This window comes from Oryzias latipes, chromosome 17, assembly GCF_002234675.1.
Source record: "Oryzias latipes chromosome 17, ASM223467v1".
NCBI classification, from domain to species: Eukaryota; Metazoa; Chordata; class Actinopteri; order Beloniformes; family Adrianichthyidae; genus Oryzias; species Oryzias latipes.
This window is the reverse complement of record NC_019875.2, coordinates 19438673-19457673: the sequence shown is the minus strand read 5'-3', so window position 1 is coordinate 19457673 and position 19001 is coordinate 19438673. Positions and strand designations below refer to the sequence as shown.

The 19001-nt window shown below is 41.0% G+C and overlaps 1 protein-coding gene across 11 annotated transcripts in view; it reads right to left on the bottom strand.

Annotated features, from left to right (window-relative positions):
- Positions 1-19001, bottom strand: part of LOC101168153 (catenin delta-2) — a 181499-nt gene that overhangs the window by 103609 nt on the left and 58889 nt on the right. Inside the window, exon 1 of one of the 11 annotated variants that reach the window (XM_023964887.1) lies at positions 7434-7652. The exons of 9 other annotated variants lie outside the window; for them this stretch is intronic. In XM_023964887.1, coding sequence (XP_023820655.1) covers positions 7434-7448 — 15 coding nt within the window. In that variant the 5' untranslated portion in view covers positions 7449-7652. Of the gene's footprint in view, positions 1-7069; positions 7178-7433; positions 7653-19001 lie in introns of those variants that run through there. One more of the 11 variants, XM_023964888.1, reaches the window with a different exon arrangement.

Below are 19001 nucleotides of genomic sequence, written 5' to 3'. Positions count from 1 at the left end.
TACTCAATACTTATTGCACTACATAGAGCATTCCGCTGTCCAAATGTACAATTCCAAAACTGAGAGTCCAGGAAATTTCCCAGGAGTCTCTGCGAAAAACCAGTGTCCATCTATGCTCCCTAAATTTGCCGATATAGACCACAATGCATTGTCCTTCAACAATTTTTTTTAATCCTGGAAACAGATGTTTTAATTTTTCTTTTCTAAACCATTTACATTTTTAGAACACAGTGGATTCATTTATAGTCTTTGAAAAATATTCAAATTTATTAGGTTTTTACTTTGGGAAATTGGAGAAGTCATGTTTGCTGTTTAAAAAAAAAAGAATTTGAGCATTGTGTCAGAATTACTTTTCAAATCCAGGGTACTTGATAGTCCCACACTATATCGATTTTTATTGAGTGGGAAGGTAATTCGGACACAGCATTCTTCTTCCTCCTAAACCTCAGAAAGGTTTAGCTGATGTAGCTGCTAATGTGTCGACTGTTTCGAGGTTAGTCACTCAAAAAGAACCTTGAACAGAACGCACAGCGTGTGCTGCAGCACTGTTGACATGACAACTATGAACACACAGGTTCAATTCAACAGAAAAAATGACAGGAAGCCTCCTCGGTCCCGTCGAGGCCTGACCAGAGCTCTTCTAGGGCCGGCGTCTGGGGGTGGGGGCCTGGGCTTGCTCCGGGGGGGGGGTGACGCTTTCTGGCTCCTCTCTCTCTGTGTGTGGTGGGTGGTGCAAGGGCCTGGGGTGTCGGCGCCTCCGGGGGTGGGCCCCTGGGCTGGGTGGCCCTGGCCCCTTTGCTGGGGGTGGGCTGGGGGACGGCTGTTTGACCACCGGGGGACAGTCTACCAGCTGTCCCCAACTTACCCCCTTCCTTATATAACCTCATATTAGGGTGAGGGGGTGGGGGGTCTAGCCTGCGATGCGCCTTGGGGGGGGCTACTTGGGAGTGGCCCCCCTCCTATGATTGCCGTATGGAGTGGGCCCCCCCTCTTTCGGTTTTATTTGCACCTTAGACATGTAGGGTCCTTGGTAGGGGGGGTGCTTGGACATCACTGCAAGCAAGCAGCAGATGTCCTCCTGGCACCCTACCCGCCAATTTTAACCGCACCTTAGACATTTAGGGCCCCTTGGTGTGGAGGGTGAGGGGACATCACTGTGAGTAATCAGGAGATGTCCCCTTAGTGCCCTACTCGCCAATTTTAACTGCACCCCCCTTAGTACACACACCCCTCCCCCTTCAATATATACATTCAAACATAAACACACACACATGCACACAAACACCCTCTCAAACACCCATACACGCACACACATTACCCCTTCCCTGGTGGGGGGTGCGGGCCCCTTGGCGATGGCGGCCGTGTCCCTTGGGTGCCGGCTCCCTGGGCCCGGCGGTGCTCTCTCCGCACGGTGGGGGGGTTCATATTACACCTGAGCCGGGGGTGTTCGTGTCCCTGGGGGGTGGGTCCTGGTCCTTGCCCCTGGGCGCTGGGCCCCGCCAAACTTCCAACATGGCCGAGCCTGGTCGGGCCATATTTATAACATCCCTTGTGGGCCGCCCATTTTTCCCCGGGGTTCCCCCCTCCTGGGCGGGGGCGGCGGGCCCCTGCCTTGCTCCTACCTGGACCAACCGTGGGCCGGGTGGGTGGCTGCCTGGAGTGCGGAGCGGGTCTCCCTTGGGGGGTCCTGGCTCGTACCTGGGGTCGGGGCGGGGGGATGCCCGGAACTCCTGGGTGGTGGTGGGGTGCTCGTCTGGGGCTGTGGGCGTCCCTCTCCGGTGGGGCCCTGCGTTGGGCTCTTCCGGCGCGGCGGGGGGCTGCTTTCCTGGCTGGGCTGGGGCGGCGCTCTCTTTCCCTCTGCGCCTCCCTGCTCTCTGGCTCTGGGGGCCTCGCGGCGGTCCTGCTGGCCCTGGCCTGGGTGGCGGTCTTGGTCGCCCGGGGGGCGGTTGTTCCCTGCCTGTTCCCGTGTGGCGTTGGGGGAATTCCGGCTGCCGCTGCTGCTGCGGCGGGGGTATGGGTGTGGGGGCGCTGGGCGCTCCTCCTCCTTCTTTTCACATTCCACCATCCATTTTAGAAGAACATAAACACTCACCTGAGCACAGGTGTTAGCTCACCTTTGCACTAATAGTTTGCATGATTGAATGAATGAAAGATTTCACACTAGTTGGTTTAAAGGCATAGGTATGCGTTCGTGAACACTATCTGTTTTGTGTGCATGTTGACATGTGGACATTTTTGCGGCTAGCAGGTGTGTTGATAATATTTGAGTGTGTGTGAACAGGCCCCGCCCTTTTTGTACTACATTTGAACCGTACCGTAACGATAAACAACCAGTAAACCTGTCTGCTCTATGCTGCTTCATGGTCTTACCCCCCTTCCCCTCCTATTATCACCCTCCTACCCCCCCCCTCTCTCTAACGTCCCTCTCTCTTCTTCCCCTCTTTCCTTTTCCGTCCGGTCCAACACCAAAGATTTTCAAACATGATTGAAATTAATAAAGTTTGGCCTCAATTACAAAAGGGGTTTATTCAGACATACCTTTGGTTTGTCTGAAGATGAATAACCCCTCTTGTTAAAATAAAATATGTCCAACACAAGAGGCCCTCAGCTCTCATCTGTTTGCCTAGCTGTTGGGCAGGACAAGTTAAAAAAAAAAAAAAAATGACAGGAAGTTCTTATCATGTTGTGATCTCTCATATTCATCTAAATTCATCAATTGAGTTGAAAAACCTGTCTGACTCACTTTATATGTGCTTTTTATAATAAGTCTGTATGATTTAGGGCCACAATAAAAACAACAAATAGATAACATAGGCGAATAAATTTGTAAAATTATGAAAAAAAATCCCAAATTTATAAGAATACATTTGTAAATGTGTGCTTTAAAAGACAGAATTTTATAAGGAAATAGCAATGATTTTTTTAAAAGTACATGGACTGTTAAATTTAGCGAGATTCTTCAGTAGTGTGACGTCTGCTTGATTTCTTTGAATTGTTTGCAACATAAATTAAACAATTAATGTTTGATTGTCTATTGAAACATTTTAAAAGCTAACTGTACATTTTATCATCAAAAAAGCACAATTCGTTCCTGTAAATCTACAACTTATTGAGGCATACATTTACAACCTAATTTTGGAAGAAATTATGTACTTATATATATATATATATATAAATATATATACTGTATAAACGCCCCTCATACCCTCCGCAGGAGGTTTCTCACACAAGCTCGGGTCCTTTACCAGAGGCCTGGGAGCTTGAGGGTCCTGCGCAGTATCTTAGCTGTTCTTAGCACTGCGGTTTTCTGGACTGAGAGGTCTGAGGTCTTTCCAGGGATCTGTTCTATCCACTCCTCCAGCTTGGGAGTTACTGCCCCAAGTGCTCCAATTACCACAGGCACCACTGTCACCTTTACTTCCCATGCTTTCTCCAGTTCTTATCTGAGTCCCTGGTATTTCTCCAGTTTCTCATGTTCCATCTACCTGATGTTCCCATCGCTTGGCACTGCCACATCCACCACAACAGCTTTCTTCTGTTCTTTGTCCACCACTACAATGTCTGGTTGGTTGGCCATTACCATCCTATCAGTCTGGAAGTCCCACAGGATCTTTGCCCTCTCATTCTCTACCACCTTCGGAGGAGTTTCCCATTTTGACCTTGGGGTTTCCAGTCCATATTCTGCACACATGTTCCTGTATATTATTCCAGCCACTTGATTGTGCTCCATGTATGCTTTCCCTGCCAGCATCTTACACTCTGCACTTATGTGCTGGATTGTTTCAGGTGCCTCTTTACACAGTCTACACCTTGGGTCTTGTCTGGTGTGGTAGATCTGAGCTTCTATGGCTCTGGTGCTCAGGGCTTGTTCCTGAGCTGCCAGGATGAGCGCTTCAGTACTGTCCTGTAGGCCAGCCCTCTCTAGCCATTGGTAGGACTTCTTGATATCAGCCACTACAGTTATGGTCCGGTGGTACATCCCATGCAGGGGTTTGTCCTCCCATGAGGATCTGTCCTCCAGCACTGCATCCTCTGCTCTCCATCGCCAGGAGGAGCCTTTGTTTGGCAGTTTCCAGTGCTTCAGGTATGGGCATCTCACTGTATCTCTTAGGTACTTGCTTACTTCATTGTACCTCTTTGAGCCTCTGTCAGCTTACTCACATCCCCCTGAGTTGCCTTGATTTTAGCATCTAACCGTTGTTTCCATGGTGGGTATTGTTTTCTGTAGTTGCTCTTATAGCCAAACATCTCAAGGATCACTGTTGCTGAGGTGTAAACCAGTTCATTGTTTTCTATGATTGTTGTGGTAGGAATTGCACTCAATGGTTCAATCACAGCTTCCAGGAAACTTTCAGGCGGTACATCACTTAACCATTGTAGCTGGTGTCGGGGTTGCCTAGTGTCCATTCTAGACATGAACCTGTCTTTCAGGTCAGTTGCTGCCTCTCTCAGCATATCTGTGGTTGTTGGGGCTGTGTACCCAAGCTAAGGGTGGGAGTGTGGTATAGCCTTCTCTATGACCTGCTGGATATTAGAACATTACCACTTGTTTGGGAGTTAGCCTGGATTGTGGGTTTCGAAGCATTCATTCCACATTCTCTGCATGTAACCCCTCTAGGTGGGATTGCTTGAGTAGTAGCATGCTAACTTGTTTCGGTCTTGTTGCAGTAGCCCACTTTCCATCAGGATGCTCTTGTCCCCTGTGGTCCGCAGACCTTGTTTGGCCAGGCGACGTCTGAGCCAAACAATATATGTGGTTCATTGTCTCTCATGTTACAATTACAATTCAATTACAATTGATTGCTCATTCCCCCCGGGAATATCAAACCCTGTATTCCTGCATGCCAGTCCTGCAACCAATACATAAATATAAATATCTAAAAATATATATATAAATATATATATATACATATAAACATAACCTGTTCATGGTTCTTTTGAATTGCTTTTTGTTCTACTTAAAACAAATCCTGTCCCACTTGGACTACAGCAGAAAAAAACTTTTGTTTGTTATGCTTAATTATTGTGTTTGATGTATAACCACTAATTAGCTGAAGCACAAAACCAAACCAACAAGTGATTATAGTATTTTCACATGATACTGATGATCATTAAGGCTGATTAAACATAATTTATTGTGTTTTCATTCCATGCCAAAAAACTCACAACTATACACAATGATTTAAAACTATGACATTTATAATCTGCTTCAGAAAAGACCGAAGACTTAAGCGCATTTAATAAACGAGATCTGAAGATTCAGCCGGTCATAAAGACGTGAATAAAACATGTTTATTTGCATTTGCATGAGCCAAACCAAATAGAAATAAATTAAATAGCAAATGGCGTATACTTATATAGCACTTTACCACCATTTATGAATGCCCAAAGCGTGGTGTATGCAGTCATAGTCCCATTCACCCATGCACACACAAATTTACACAATGATGTTGGCAGCCTAATGGTACCCTCACACTCGGCTTGTGACGCATGTTCTAGAACACGCATTTACCGTATGATTTTCACTCTGGACAACAAGGGAGGGGCTTCTTCTAGTGTTTCTTAAACATCTGAGTGTGCTTAGCCTAGAAAACACAGCTAAAGGCACATGACCTTTAACCCTTCTGTCTAGGAAAACTCTTATGCTTCTGTGATCAATGCAACCACAGGTTTTTTTCCCCTCCATTTTTCACCATAAGCACATTTGTGGTGGTGGTGGGGGTGGTGGGGGGGGCAAACTAAAAGGATTTATTTAACTTTTTGACATGCCAGAGAAACTGCATCAGGCTTTTTTAAACTCTCATAGTTCACACATGTAATAGAAAAGCAGAATTTTTAAAATACAATTCTCAAAACCATGTTTTTGCAATAAACAAATCAGTTTATAATCCAGCAAATAAATGAAGCATTTTGGGATTTTCACTGGTCTGTGAAAGTTTCATTGCTGCTACTCCCTAAGGCCTCCTGCTAATATAACACTATGCGATTATAATGACTTATTAATGTAATAACTTCTAAATTAATTAGCAAATTTCATCGGAATTTTGCACCATTTTGACCTCAAAACCCTTAACTGGCAAGCACGCAAGGACTCTCAGAGCTGTGAAAACACGCACACACATCGATAATTAGAAATGCATGAATGTGTTTGTACGTCCGCAGTGAGCATGTGTGTGGGCACAACTCTGCTGTTAATCAGCATCGACAATCACAAAGTTTTAGAAAAGTCTTCAGTTATTAACTTTGAAAAAACTCCAAAGTGTCCTTGATGCTGAGTAAAACACAAAAAATGTTTCCAACATGCAGTTCAGATGCGCTAAAACACAAGCGAGTTTGTTGGAATTAACATAGACAATCACTGAAAATGCAATCGCAATTATTAATTTCTCCTCCCTGATCAATATTCCAATGGTTTGCACTTCTATGAAAGGGTCACCATCCATATGTTGCTACCAAATCAGAGTCCCTGATTGGCCGTTTAATGGGCATGCTGTCATAGAAACTTGTGTAGATACGCACTACCGCAAAGGTTTTGAACTCAGAAGCCTGAAACGTGCATTTATGGCCGTTTACATAGACTTTTCATTTTGAAAAAGGTTCACTTGATCGCATGTTGCCGAGGGCATTGTGTACTTAAGTTTAGGTAAAGTTGAGTGGATTTAAACCTTTGGTGCCTGAATTTATTTCCAGCTTTGAGAAGAAAAAAAAATAACAAATGTTTTTGGTTTCATCTAGATTCTAAATTAAAGTAATTTTGGAGCCGGATTGGTTTGATGCATATTTGCATCAATGGGGATCAAGGGGGTTAATAAACAAAATTAAGTAAGTTTGAATTTCAGAGGAAAAGTTGCACGTAGCATCTAAAATAAACTTTTATGGACGAGTCCTGTCAAAGTTCTTTATTATTTTACCAACGTACTGCACAATAAAGTTGTTTTTTAATTTTAAATCTACATCTAAAAAGCGGCTGCATGCACGCTCTCCCGCGAGACAGTCGACTTTTTAAACAGACGAATCTATCTAAACTCCCCAATCAGTTGGTGTAAAGACCAAGAAAGACGAAACCTACTTCAAGGCAGCTTCTCTGCAGGAGATGAAGGCAGCAGCATTGGGTTTGTTTGTTTGTCTGCGCGCTTGTTTAGCTGTGAGCAAATACTGACTAACTAGCTTGATGCCGAGCCGTGAGAATTCAAATGCAAGTTTTTCTTTTTTTTCTTTTCCAATGCAGGAAAACAAAAGCCCCCCTCTTTTTACCCCCCCCCCCCCCCCCTCTCTCTCTTCCCCTCTGAGCTTCCCCCCCTCCGATTCATGGCTAACGGGCAGACACCTGTTGCTGCAGAGGGGAGAATGATGGAATTCAGATGGGGCTCCTGGAGTGAAGGCGAAGGGAAGGACTCCAAATGTCGGCAAAGTAGAAAAGTGGTGACACGTACCTTCACATGGACCATGCTTCACAAAGAGAAAAGATTCAAAGGATGTCCTGCATTTTTTCTGATGAGAAAGCACAAGCTCTGCTTTCCAAGCACTCATCCGTCCTAGGTCAAGACACAGCCAGTAATGGAGATGCAAGAAGAAAGACACAGAAGGACACTGAGAGACAGAGAGACCACAAGTGTCACTTGAGCTGACTGCAACTCAGCTTTCCCCTCCACTCCCTGTTTTGTCTCTATGTCTGTGTCTCTTTCTCTTTTTTCCTTCCTCGGGGGCCATGAAGCACACACACATACACTCGCTGTTCACCGAGGCACAAAGGTCCCCATGGCAACAGAGCATTTAGGAGCCCTGTGGCATTATTTATGCAACGTTGCATCACAATGGGCCCTCCCACCGGCCATCTAGCCAAAAAGGCCCGCCGCTCGCCAATGGCTCTCCTTCGCTCTCTTTTTCTCTCCAACCACACCATCTGCCCCCCTACCCCCACCCCTTCTTACCTCTCAGCTTCCTCAATCCCCTTCCTTCCTCCTCCTCCTCTCGCTCCACTCCCACCATCACTAAAAGCGAGGAGGGATGTTTGAAAGAGAGAGACGGGAAGGGGAGAGCAAAGGAAGATGGATATGGAGCGAAAGTACACACATTTATCCCCAAAACACAGACGTGTCGACACACACACATGCTCACACACATGCTCACACACACATTGTTCTGCTTCAGTGAAACTCTATGGCCTGAAACAGGAGAGATGAAGTGTAAGGAGCATAAATAAAAAGAATCGTGTTCAGACAAATCTGCTATAAAAAAAAAAGAAGAAAATCAAAACTCTTAAACACACACATCCAAACATATTCTCAACATGACTTTAGAACAATGCAACTATGAAACAGTCACCCTTTATATGCACAACATTAACAATCAGTTTGTAAATTGACAAAAATAATTCAAAACTTAAAAAGTTTAGACACATTGGACTACCTGTGAGCAAAGATTATTATTCGTTTTGTTTTCATTTTGCTGAAGCTACAGACGCGTGTTAAAGGAATGCGCCAATTTAGCCTGCTAAAGCCACTTCTTCTTTTTCTTTTGCTACCGTTTACTAGTGCATGTTTACCACTTACACTATGGAAGAGGTTTGGTGCAAAATGCCAAAGCGGTGCAAATATCTTGCTTCAGGCGTTTTCTTCCACAGCTCTATTACAATAAATAAAAGACTTGGTGTCATAGAATTCCGGCCAAGCACAAACCGCAATTATTAAAGGGCCTATATCATGGAAAATCACCTTTCTGAGCTTTCAAATGTATTATAACGTTCATTCCTCACGAAAAATAGTTTGATCCATCTTTGATCTCTAAAAAGCTGCTCTCTGAATACCAGCCCCTCCCAATCCATGAAAATGAGTGGGTCCTCATATTGTGACATATATATGTGGGGAACAGCCCCTCCCAGAAGAGTCTGCACTGCCAGCACCGCTCCCAGTGGCGATTGGCAAAAAACCTTTCCGTTTATAAGCACAATATGCACATCCAACCATGCAAAAGTTTGAATGGTGTTTTTATACGTGGCTGAGATGCAGACACGCTGCCGAGGCCAGCTCTAGGTCAACGTCGTGAAATGGGCGGCGCCCACGAAGAGGGAAAGGCGGTGCCTCAGAGATTGGGTTTGAAATGAGCTGCGAAAATAAGTCATATTTCATTAAATAAATCATTCCTTACCGTGCTAAAGGTAAAATATAGTCATCTACTTCATATACTTCACTCTGAAAAGCACGCTATTGACCCTTTATTTTCTCCTCCATGATCACCTTTTAAATAGTTGTCTCTTCCCTGAATTAAAGGGAAGAGATACGTCACCACCAAATCTAAGTACTTGATTGGTCAAAGTTTGACCTGGTTTTACTTTCCACGCATGCACAATGGCCGCAAACGGTTTAAAAAATGCGTGTAGCTATGCGTGACCCCATGACACCTACATTTATGTAGGCTTTTCATTGAAAGTGGCTGCTTGAATGCACGCTGCAGAGAATGGTGTGAACGTAGCTCAACAGGCTACGAGTCAGAATGCAAACGAAGGTTGAGCGGCTGCAGTTTTCCCCTTTTGTTTACCGTCTTATTTTAGATGTTTAGCTTTAATTGTTGCTTTTAATGTTTACTGTTGGAGTCCGTCTCACTGAAGCAGCACGGGACAATGAGATAATGGAGTTTTTATGAACCAGAGGAACCCTCAAGAGGGAAGGGAACAGTTGGTAAAGACTAGAAACAGTGATGTCATAGCCAGCTGAGATGGCGGCAAATTTGAGAAAATCAGCCCCCCCCAATAAAATCCCCAAAGTCATTAAACTTTGTTCATCGCTTTATAAAGTGGTTTACATCTTCACATTTAACATATTTAATCATTACCCTATTAGTGGATAACAAGGTCATGTTTTATAAGCTTGTAAGAGACAATATCATTGTTCAAAACAAAAAAATAATCACCCATTGTTTTTAAATATGATTTCATTTTTCCCCCCAATTGTATGTATTTTGAACTAATAAAATAAAAAATAAAAATTCCAATCAGAAGTTTAACGATAAATGGAATTAAATTAAAAATCGACCAACATTTATAGAAGCCACAGGTCATTTCTCACATCTACATCATCCAGCAAACTTTGGATAAAACTAATATAGGATATTTCTGCAAAAAGGTGATCAAAGGAGTCCCAAATGTTCCTTGAGTAGATCTTTTCCTCGGCCAGTGCTTGTCATTTTTACAAACACGGTGGTTACATGCTAGAACAGGGGTGTCAAACTCATTTTCCGAGGGCCGTATCAGCATAGGGGCCGTCCTCAAAGGGCCAGAAATAACTTATACATGTAACTTAATGTAATGAAAAAAAATGTAACTACTCCTTGATGTTAAATAACTCATTATTTATTTATTATAACTCGTTAAAGTGACAATTACAGTTGCATAGAAAACATGTTTGCTTGTTACTCTAGCATAAATCCTTTTAAATTGTGTCTGCTTATTAAAACCCACATAACTCCATTAATGAAGGGTCAAGGTGTCCAAGTGATTAAAAAAAATACCATAAAACTCAGTAAGAAAGAACTTGTATTACACATGTAACATTTTACAAAAAAAAAGGCTGTACACAGCCTTGCATCCAACTGATGGTTTGATGACAACAATTTATCTGCACACACACATATAAGACCTGCAAACAGCAGCTCCGCATAAATAATATGTAATCGACTAAAAAATACATGTATTTTAAGAAATTAAAAACTTTTATGCTCTCGCGGGCCAACATAAAGGCAACAGACCACATGTGTATCTTATGATCTTATTCAGGATGTGACCTAATTTTCCTATTTACCATAGTTCTCCTTATCTATACATAAGAAAACGTTTTTTACTCACTAAGTTGTTGTAAAATATGTTTACTTGGAAGTTAATTCTTCTACTTTACTATCCTAACAAATGCATGCAAAAACAAAGACTAAAGCTGAATTTCTTACCCAGATACAGTCTGGCTTATCACAGGAAATCATGTCTTCCAGCAGGTACTGGTGAGCTCCTGGCATGCTGAGAAGCAGCCTTTATCTTTACTTTCTCCTTGAATGAATTATTCACCGTCTTTCTCTCTGCTTTAAACAAACTAAAGCTATCACTGCAAGCTGGCAAATGGATTCTGCCCATGCAAAGAAGGAGAATCCAAATATTTCTTTATTCAAATGATTGGAACTGGCTCAGTTTACACTGGTGATACCTGTATGTGCCTGTCATCCACAGTTGGTGGGTGTCAGGAAAAATAATTATTTCTGGTTTTATTTGTTATTTTGTGATAAAAATCAATAAATAAATGAACAATCCAAATACGTCATCAATCTATCTTTTTGTGTTTAATATCAAGGGATTTGTCCAACGTAAATGTTAAGCAATCAGGCACCAACAAAAATTACCTGGAACCCTTTTTTGCTGCTTTTACTGATGAGCTGAAATTTTTTTTTGTTTTTTTACAGTTTAAGGGTATTGATAGTTAGATTTGCAATTTAAAGACAAGAGCAGCGATTAACTATGTCTTAATGAGAGGGGATCTTCAGACAAATGCTTGTTGGCTGATTAAATTACGAAAGATTAGTTCAGCCTCGGTCTCTGAGTGGAGACAGAGGGAGGAGAGTGACAGCTTACTGGACCAAGCTGGCCCCACAAAACCCCATTAAAGATATTACAAAAGTAATTATTGTAGGCTAGTAGATCCCTGCATTGGGACTGTGTGTCCTGTAGCTTGAGCTGCCTCCCATTTCCATCTAGACTCCTCGTCTGATTTGGCCCCTTAGTGTCCTCTTGGCATTTAGATGTTTCCCGTCCACTGGGAAAATGTCACGGCGGCTGTGTAAGCTACGGCGGCCATTGTTCGTGATGGAAAATTGCTGGGCACTGACTGGCCATTTGGAGGCAAAGTTGTGGCAGTTTTTCCCAAACTTCAGGTCAATCAGCTTGATCAGAAAGTATAGTCATTGATTCAATTCAATTCTATTCTATTTATGTTGCCCAATATTACAACAATAGTGGTCTTAGATTCATCCATACATCACAAACGTACCAGACAACATGAAAGATGCTCTGAAACTGGAAGAGAAAACTGATAATTACAGCAGCAGCAGAGATCTGGAGCCGGTTATTAAATAATGATGCATTTTGTGGTGCAAGCAACTCATTTCTAGGATCCCTTCTTTCAGAAAACCACATTAGCCACAAGAAAATCCAAGATTTTTAAATATATATAACAAAATACACACTTACTTGTATTCTGTATGTATCCCTCAAGTTTAACGACAAAAGACAAAGACAAAAACCATCTGAGGGGGAACTTTCAAGGAGACGTTGGAAAACGTCTCGTCACTTTGCTCAATGTCCCTCCAAAACAAGCAGCTGCTGTAAACTTCTTTAGGGCGGTTTGGTCTGATTGGAATCAAAAAAATGTATCAGGCACTGGGAGTAACAGTGGTATTGGCTGAAAACACAGATACTAACTAGATAATGTTGGTTAAAAAATAAAAGTTTAAAATCAATCAGGAAGTAAATAATCAGTTTCTGTCAAACTTTCTCCATTTCTCTTCCCGTTGTGTTCTCTACTGTCTGCCTTTTTAAGTACATGTGATGGTAGCAAAAACACGTCCTATCACATGTGTGTTACAAATTAAGTGAACCACAACGAGGGATGTGTGCTCTAAACATATGATAACCCTTTTTTTCACAGCACTTCAAACAATGCCGGAATAAACTACCATGACCCACTTTCTAACCACTTTTCGTTGAACGTGATTCGCGGATCACATTTGACAGTAACTCCTCCCACGTGTGTCTGGAGCGTCAAGTTTATGAAAACATTTGTAGACAAGCGTTGTGTAGCGAATCTGACGCGCATCAAATGAAAGTGAAGCTCAAAATAAAAGACCCAAAATGGCGGGTTTTAATGTTTGACAATTTGCTTAAAATAAAAACTGCCAGTAAGAAGAAGAAGGGACAAAAAAGGACTTTTATATTTAAAATAGTTTAAAACAGTGTTTTTCAACCTTTTTTGAGCCAGGGCACACATTAACCTTGACAAAAATCCTGCGGCACACCAGCATCCAAAAAAAAAAAAAAAAAAAAAAAGGAGTAACTCATAGTCTGCATTGATCTACAGCCCCTCCGCAATCTCACGTGCAATTATTGTGGCAGAAAAAGCTGGAAGCTGCATCTGTTTTTTCTAAAAGATGTAATAAAAGTTAAGTTAGAAGATTTAAAAACTGTTTGATGCGTGTTCAAGACGTTTAACAAGAAAGACTCATTGTGCGCTGAGACGCTGTCACTTTAACCCAATGCATCATGGGAGATGTAGTGTGAAAACTGCCGCAGAAGGGCAGAAAGACTTGCGTCTCTGAGCTTCATTGTTTTATTCACTTGTTGCACGGTCTGATACCGGATTCTGTGGAAAGCTACATCGTTAAATACGAGATTTAGCTGTTATTTTTGTTGGAACTGAGAGACTTTATGAGCTAAATCGAAACAAGGAAGTGAGGACTTTACCCACTTCTGATTGGTCAGACTGATGACGTGTGATTAAGCCTCCAAGAATGATTGGTGGAGACATCTAAAGGGTTAACCTTGACTTTTCCACAAACTGCTGAAGCTACAGCTAAATCGCAGTACCGTCATTCTTATCAAACTGTCTTTAATAGAATCAAATAAACACAAAGAAAAAAGTATTTTATGATCTTTTATATTCCTAACTACTCAGTGTTTTGTCAGGGCCTGTTTGGATGAACAAAGAGTTGATAACCTGGAGATGGGAAATGTTTTTAGATCAGTTAATGAGGGCACTAGTGTGCCATGGGAGATGGTTAAAAACGCCAAATAATTAGTACGTATCTAGATTGTATCTATTAAGCTATATCTATACTGTATCGTCACAAAGTTCGTCAAATCGTTTATGTTGGTCATAAACGATATGGTCATTCATATTGAATCATGTGAAAGGGAACGATACAAAGCCCTTGTAATGCAAATCAAATTAATGTTTCTGTTAACCTTTTTGAGGCAGACTTCCTGGACTTTCCTCCTCTAAAAAGGCATCTTTCCTCAGGGGTGATTCAGAAAAACAGCGAAAGCCAAACCTTTACCAATACTATCTACTTTTAGAGTGGACAACAGTAAACGAAACTGCCTACAAATATCAAGCAGCTACAACCCCTGCAGGGGAGTATTGAGCAAAACAAACAGTGACCAGTAACAGAAAGAAAAGAAAAATCTGCCTTAGCCAACATTCCTGTTGATTTAGTGGTTTTTCATTTTCTTTGACTAAAAGTGTTTTTATTGGTTGACTTCTTTTTGTTAATGTGGTCATTAACAAAACATTTCAGCTGGAATTAACATAAAATGGTTTTTAAATGTTTGAAAGGTTAAGTGAGTTTGTCAAAGTTTAATTTAAGGAGGTTTTACTAACGTCCAAGAAGTTTATAACAATTTTTAATGTAAATTTACTCTTTTGCATTGGGACCTTAAATACTAAATATGATTTTTTTTAAGAACTCTGTGATGTTTCTCAAAACAAAAGCCCGTAGCTGTTTTAACCTTCATTGAAAAGAGCCGTTGCAGTTCTTAAAGAAACTTGAAGTAAGACGCTATTCAGAAATTGTGAGACTGCTCCTCTTAAAACTAGTCAGCCTTTGACAATAGAGCTGCAAATGATGGAAAAAAAAGCGCCTTATTTAAAAATAAAAATAAATGTTATTCTCCTTATTGAATGAGCTAAAAGCCCAGCTCAGGCCATGCAGTACCGCTGCTTCTCTACCCGACTTCATCTGCATGTGATAAAATAATCAACACTAGATTTTCGTCCATCAAATATCAAGTTGGGTATCTTATCTTTCACAGTCAGCCATCTGCTCGTCCCTCTGCATAATACAGCACACCACCAGCCAAATGTGGAGCGCTAGACTCAACATGTAGAAGAACACACATATTTGCCTGTCAGTTCCCAGTCACCAGCATTTTTGTGTCATAAGCAAACCCCAGAGGAAAAATGTCATCACCCTTTAGCCATTTCTGGGGTTTCCCATAATGCACCAGTTTCACTTTAAACTCTAAGTGTCTAGGATTTGTTTTTAGGGAACTATTTTATCTACCTTTGCTGTACCAGTGGAAAAAAATCTAAAATTTAAAAGACGATTTAAAAATTCCATTTATAAAAGTCTGACTGGAAACTGAGAACAGCAGCTGTGACAGTTTTAGGCTTAAAGGTTGTTTTTTTGTTTTTCATTCAAGCTTCAAATGCACTTCTTTTCACATTTTCAATATTTCTTTAAAGTTTAAAATATTGTTTTTAATTTATCATTTCAATAATTCATTCAAGTTTGCAACATTAATCATGGTAAAAATTGTTTTAATGAGTTTGCATTCATCCGATCACATTTCAGTGAGTTGATGTCTCGCTGTTGTGGTTTTGATGGCATTGTTTTTTAGAGAATGTTATTAGGGAACTACAAGGTAGCTTTTATCACATCACAGAAAACTAAATATCATATATTTATCCAACTCAATTTAATGTTTCTCTAACTTTGATTCTTATATTTTTCCAATTTAACTTGATGTTTTTATTGAACTTACATATGTCAAAGTTTAGGCCCACAGGTCTTGTCGCTTCCATATTACAGAAATTAACGACACTGGGCCGGACTCCAGATATCATGAACTCTGGCTTTTATATTAGAACATGCATTGAGCACAGCACAAGCGCTTTGGTCATCATCCTCTATCTGAGGGTGCAAAAAGAAATAACCATGAAGTTTAATGTCAATTAGTGCCACTAAACAAATCCTAAACAGAAAAAGTGTAAACTATCAAATACCTTTGAGTGCATATGTTTATTTAAAAAAGAAATGTTTTTAACAAAAGGTTAAGAAAAAAATTCAGAATAAAGTCAGTTACAAAGAAAATGTTTTAAATCAGATTTAAGTGCTTATAGCTTTGCACAGCTACACTTTCAGTTGAAATGAGTATTGTTCATGTAGCTGCAAGCTGAAACATTTTTTTAATGGAAAGCTACACCTGGTAGATTTTTTTTTAAATGATAATGCAGTTTTGTTCTTCACTGATGAACCTCTGCTAGTACCACGGTCGCAGCTTGTTGTCGCGCAGCGGGATGTCATGCTGCGAGCATGTAATGAAGAACATGAAGGGTACTGCTGTAAGGTAATGTGTTTTCCAGTTCTGGGGCATCAGCGTAACAAAAACATGTACCTGCTTGCACCAACGGAAGAGCACAACAGGCTCCCAGATTCAATTTCTTCTCATGAATTGGAGGTTCGAATTGTTAATCACATTTGTGTGGCTTTAGGCCTCTCTGTAGACTCAAAACAGGCGCTTTAATGAAAACCAATCCTCTCACAGGGAAGAGGGAAAAAAAGACTTAGCACCTGAGCAGATTGAAAGATCCCAAAAGATGGCACGTCCAAAGTCCAAATCTGGCCCTCTTTGCAAAACGCTTGGACACCCCTGAAGAAAAGCGTCTTTGCGTGGAAATCTGTATTTTTTTCCAGAGCAACCTATCCTAGACTTGGGTTTTCTGATTGATGAGAGGACGGGTCTGTGCATGGTAAGTGTGTCATTTACTTGAAGGTGAAAGTTTCGTGCACTTTCAAGTCTTAAAGTCCCACTCCAATCATCTTTTGAGGTATTTTAAAAGTATTCCCAGTCGACTTTTGTATCTGATTATAATATTATTTTGCTATTTTCTGGGACATATTTTCTGCAGAGCAGCAAGAGTTCATTAGTAATTTTGCACTGACCGTTAGCGCAGAGCAACCCCCCCCCCCCTTTTTTTCCATTTTTGTATTTTCTATGTCACCAATTTGCTCTTTTTCAAACGTAATTTCTGCATCTGCTCCTGTTTCACAGTGATTTGAATAAAGTTATACTCAGAAATAGAATTTTAATAATATTTTCCTTATATAAAATCAATAAAAGGCCATTAGGACAGGTAAAATATACAATATTTTTTATCAGGGTGGGTCTTTAAAAACCGTTCTAACATAGAAACTAATGTGCCTACTGTGACAAACAATATCAGGTTGTGTTGAGTTTTTATGTTAATTTAAAAAAAAAAGTATAAAATCAAAAGAAACATTTAAAATGCATTCTTTTTGTTGAAAAGTATAATATTAAAACTATGTGAGAATACACAAAGGCTATTTCAAACTCCACCTCCTAATGACATAATTACCACTTATGAACAACAGGAAGAGCTCAGGAGAAGGTCAAGGAACATTAAATGTCAGAGATCCTCCTCCTGAGGAAAAAAAAGGAGGGACTGAAAGGAGAATCTGATCATTCAATCTCAAAGTATGACGCAGTGTACTTTTTAGCAAATATTATCTGCACAGGAGGTCAGAGGACCTTTCTGAGAGTTTGCTTTAATCTGGGGATTATTACATGTCAATTTAAAAAGGTTCTTGTCTGCAGCACCTGGACAGAGGGGAGGATTCAGATGGAGCTCTCCTCCTATTGGCTGGTGGCAGATTATGAATTTCATCAACTCAAACTGCTGCATCTTTGAACTTTTCATTGCGTGCAGAGGGGGGTTGACACTTTCTTTTCCCCTTTGAAGCCTAAAGTTCCTCAGAAACTCCCAACTTTTTGAAACAGCCGGATTGTCAAATGAAACAAAGCTACAAAAAAAAAAAAGACCAACTAATCCCCACAGCCACATTCAGTGTCTGTCACGCTGTAAGACAATATGTCAGATTTTTCTTGTGTCACCAGAATGAAGCTCTCAGACTTCACACTGAGCCTCCCACAGAATCAGACGCAGTGACAGTAGAGATGATGAACGATATGACGACAAAAGCCGACAGATGTGATAAATACAAAGCCGAATGGCTAATCAATCTCATGTGGGTTTGAAAGAAGCAGAGGAAGACTCACAGCAGGGATGCCCCTGATGTGAGTCAGCACAGGCAAAGGAAGCAGATTGGTAGCGTTTGATCGCAGATGCGCTTAAAAACCACATGGCTGAGTGTTTGCGAGTAGGGGTGTTAGAAAAAATCCATTCTGCAATATATCGCGATATATTGGCGATACTTGTATCGATTCAAAATGCTGTCAGGACGATATTTATTTATTTATTTCAGAGCATCCTTCAGCGTCTGACTCTTGTTTTCCACTTTACCCTCCGACAGCTAGTTGGCAGCAGAGAACACGGAGCCTCTTTGAGCAGCTCTACTCTGCACAAAACAACAGGAAGACCTCAGCTAGAGGCAGCTTTTTTCTTTGTTATGAAACAGGAAGTACTTAGTTTTTACCAGGGATGGGTACTGAACTGAAACTCTGAGCCATGTTGTTGCCAGTAACATATAAAAACGTGGATTGCTGTGCTTTTTAGTGGCTCAGATAAGAATGCGTGAAGCACTGCAGCTTCGCAGCAGCTAATGCACTTAGCATAGTCTACAATACTGTCGCGAAAGCGGGCCAAAGTTCTGCAGAACCTCCCAGCAATAGATTCTAGTTTAGTGACCTGATCAATCAGAATGATGTGTACAACGCTCTGAAAACAGGGCCATATCGTGGCGATGACCGCTACTAGTTGACTTCCGCATGTGAGAAAGCGTGGCTGCACCGGTGCAGTGCAGACTGATATGTAAACAAAGCATCTTTGCCACATTGAAGCATCTCTTTCATCCTGTCATGCTGCTGTATCATCATCACACTTTATTGTTTCTGCAAAAATTTAGTGTTTTTTTTCCCCCACTTTATCTTTGAAGTACCACTCACGCTCAGTTTGAAAGTACTGCAGAAGCTACAGTTAGAAATATTGGAAATAAACAGCACTTTATTTCCTCAATCATACTTTAGGACCTTATTGGTTAGAGCACATTCATTTTTTTCTTATACTGAAATATATTTTGTGGTGTAAATCAGACAATGTTGACTTTTACCTTTCTATATTTTAAGTTACCAAAATAAAAGCACTATGAATTTGCCTGGGTAAAAGCAACTTATATGTGAGAAACAGTTGCAGTGCTTAACATTGTGATCA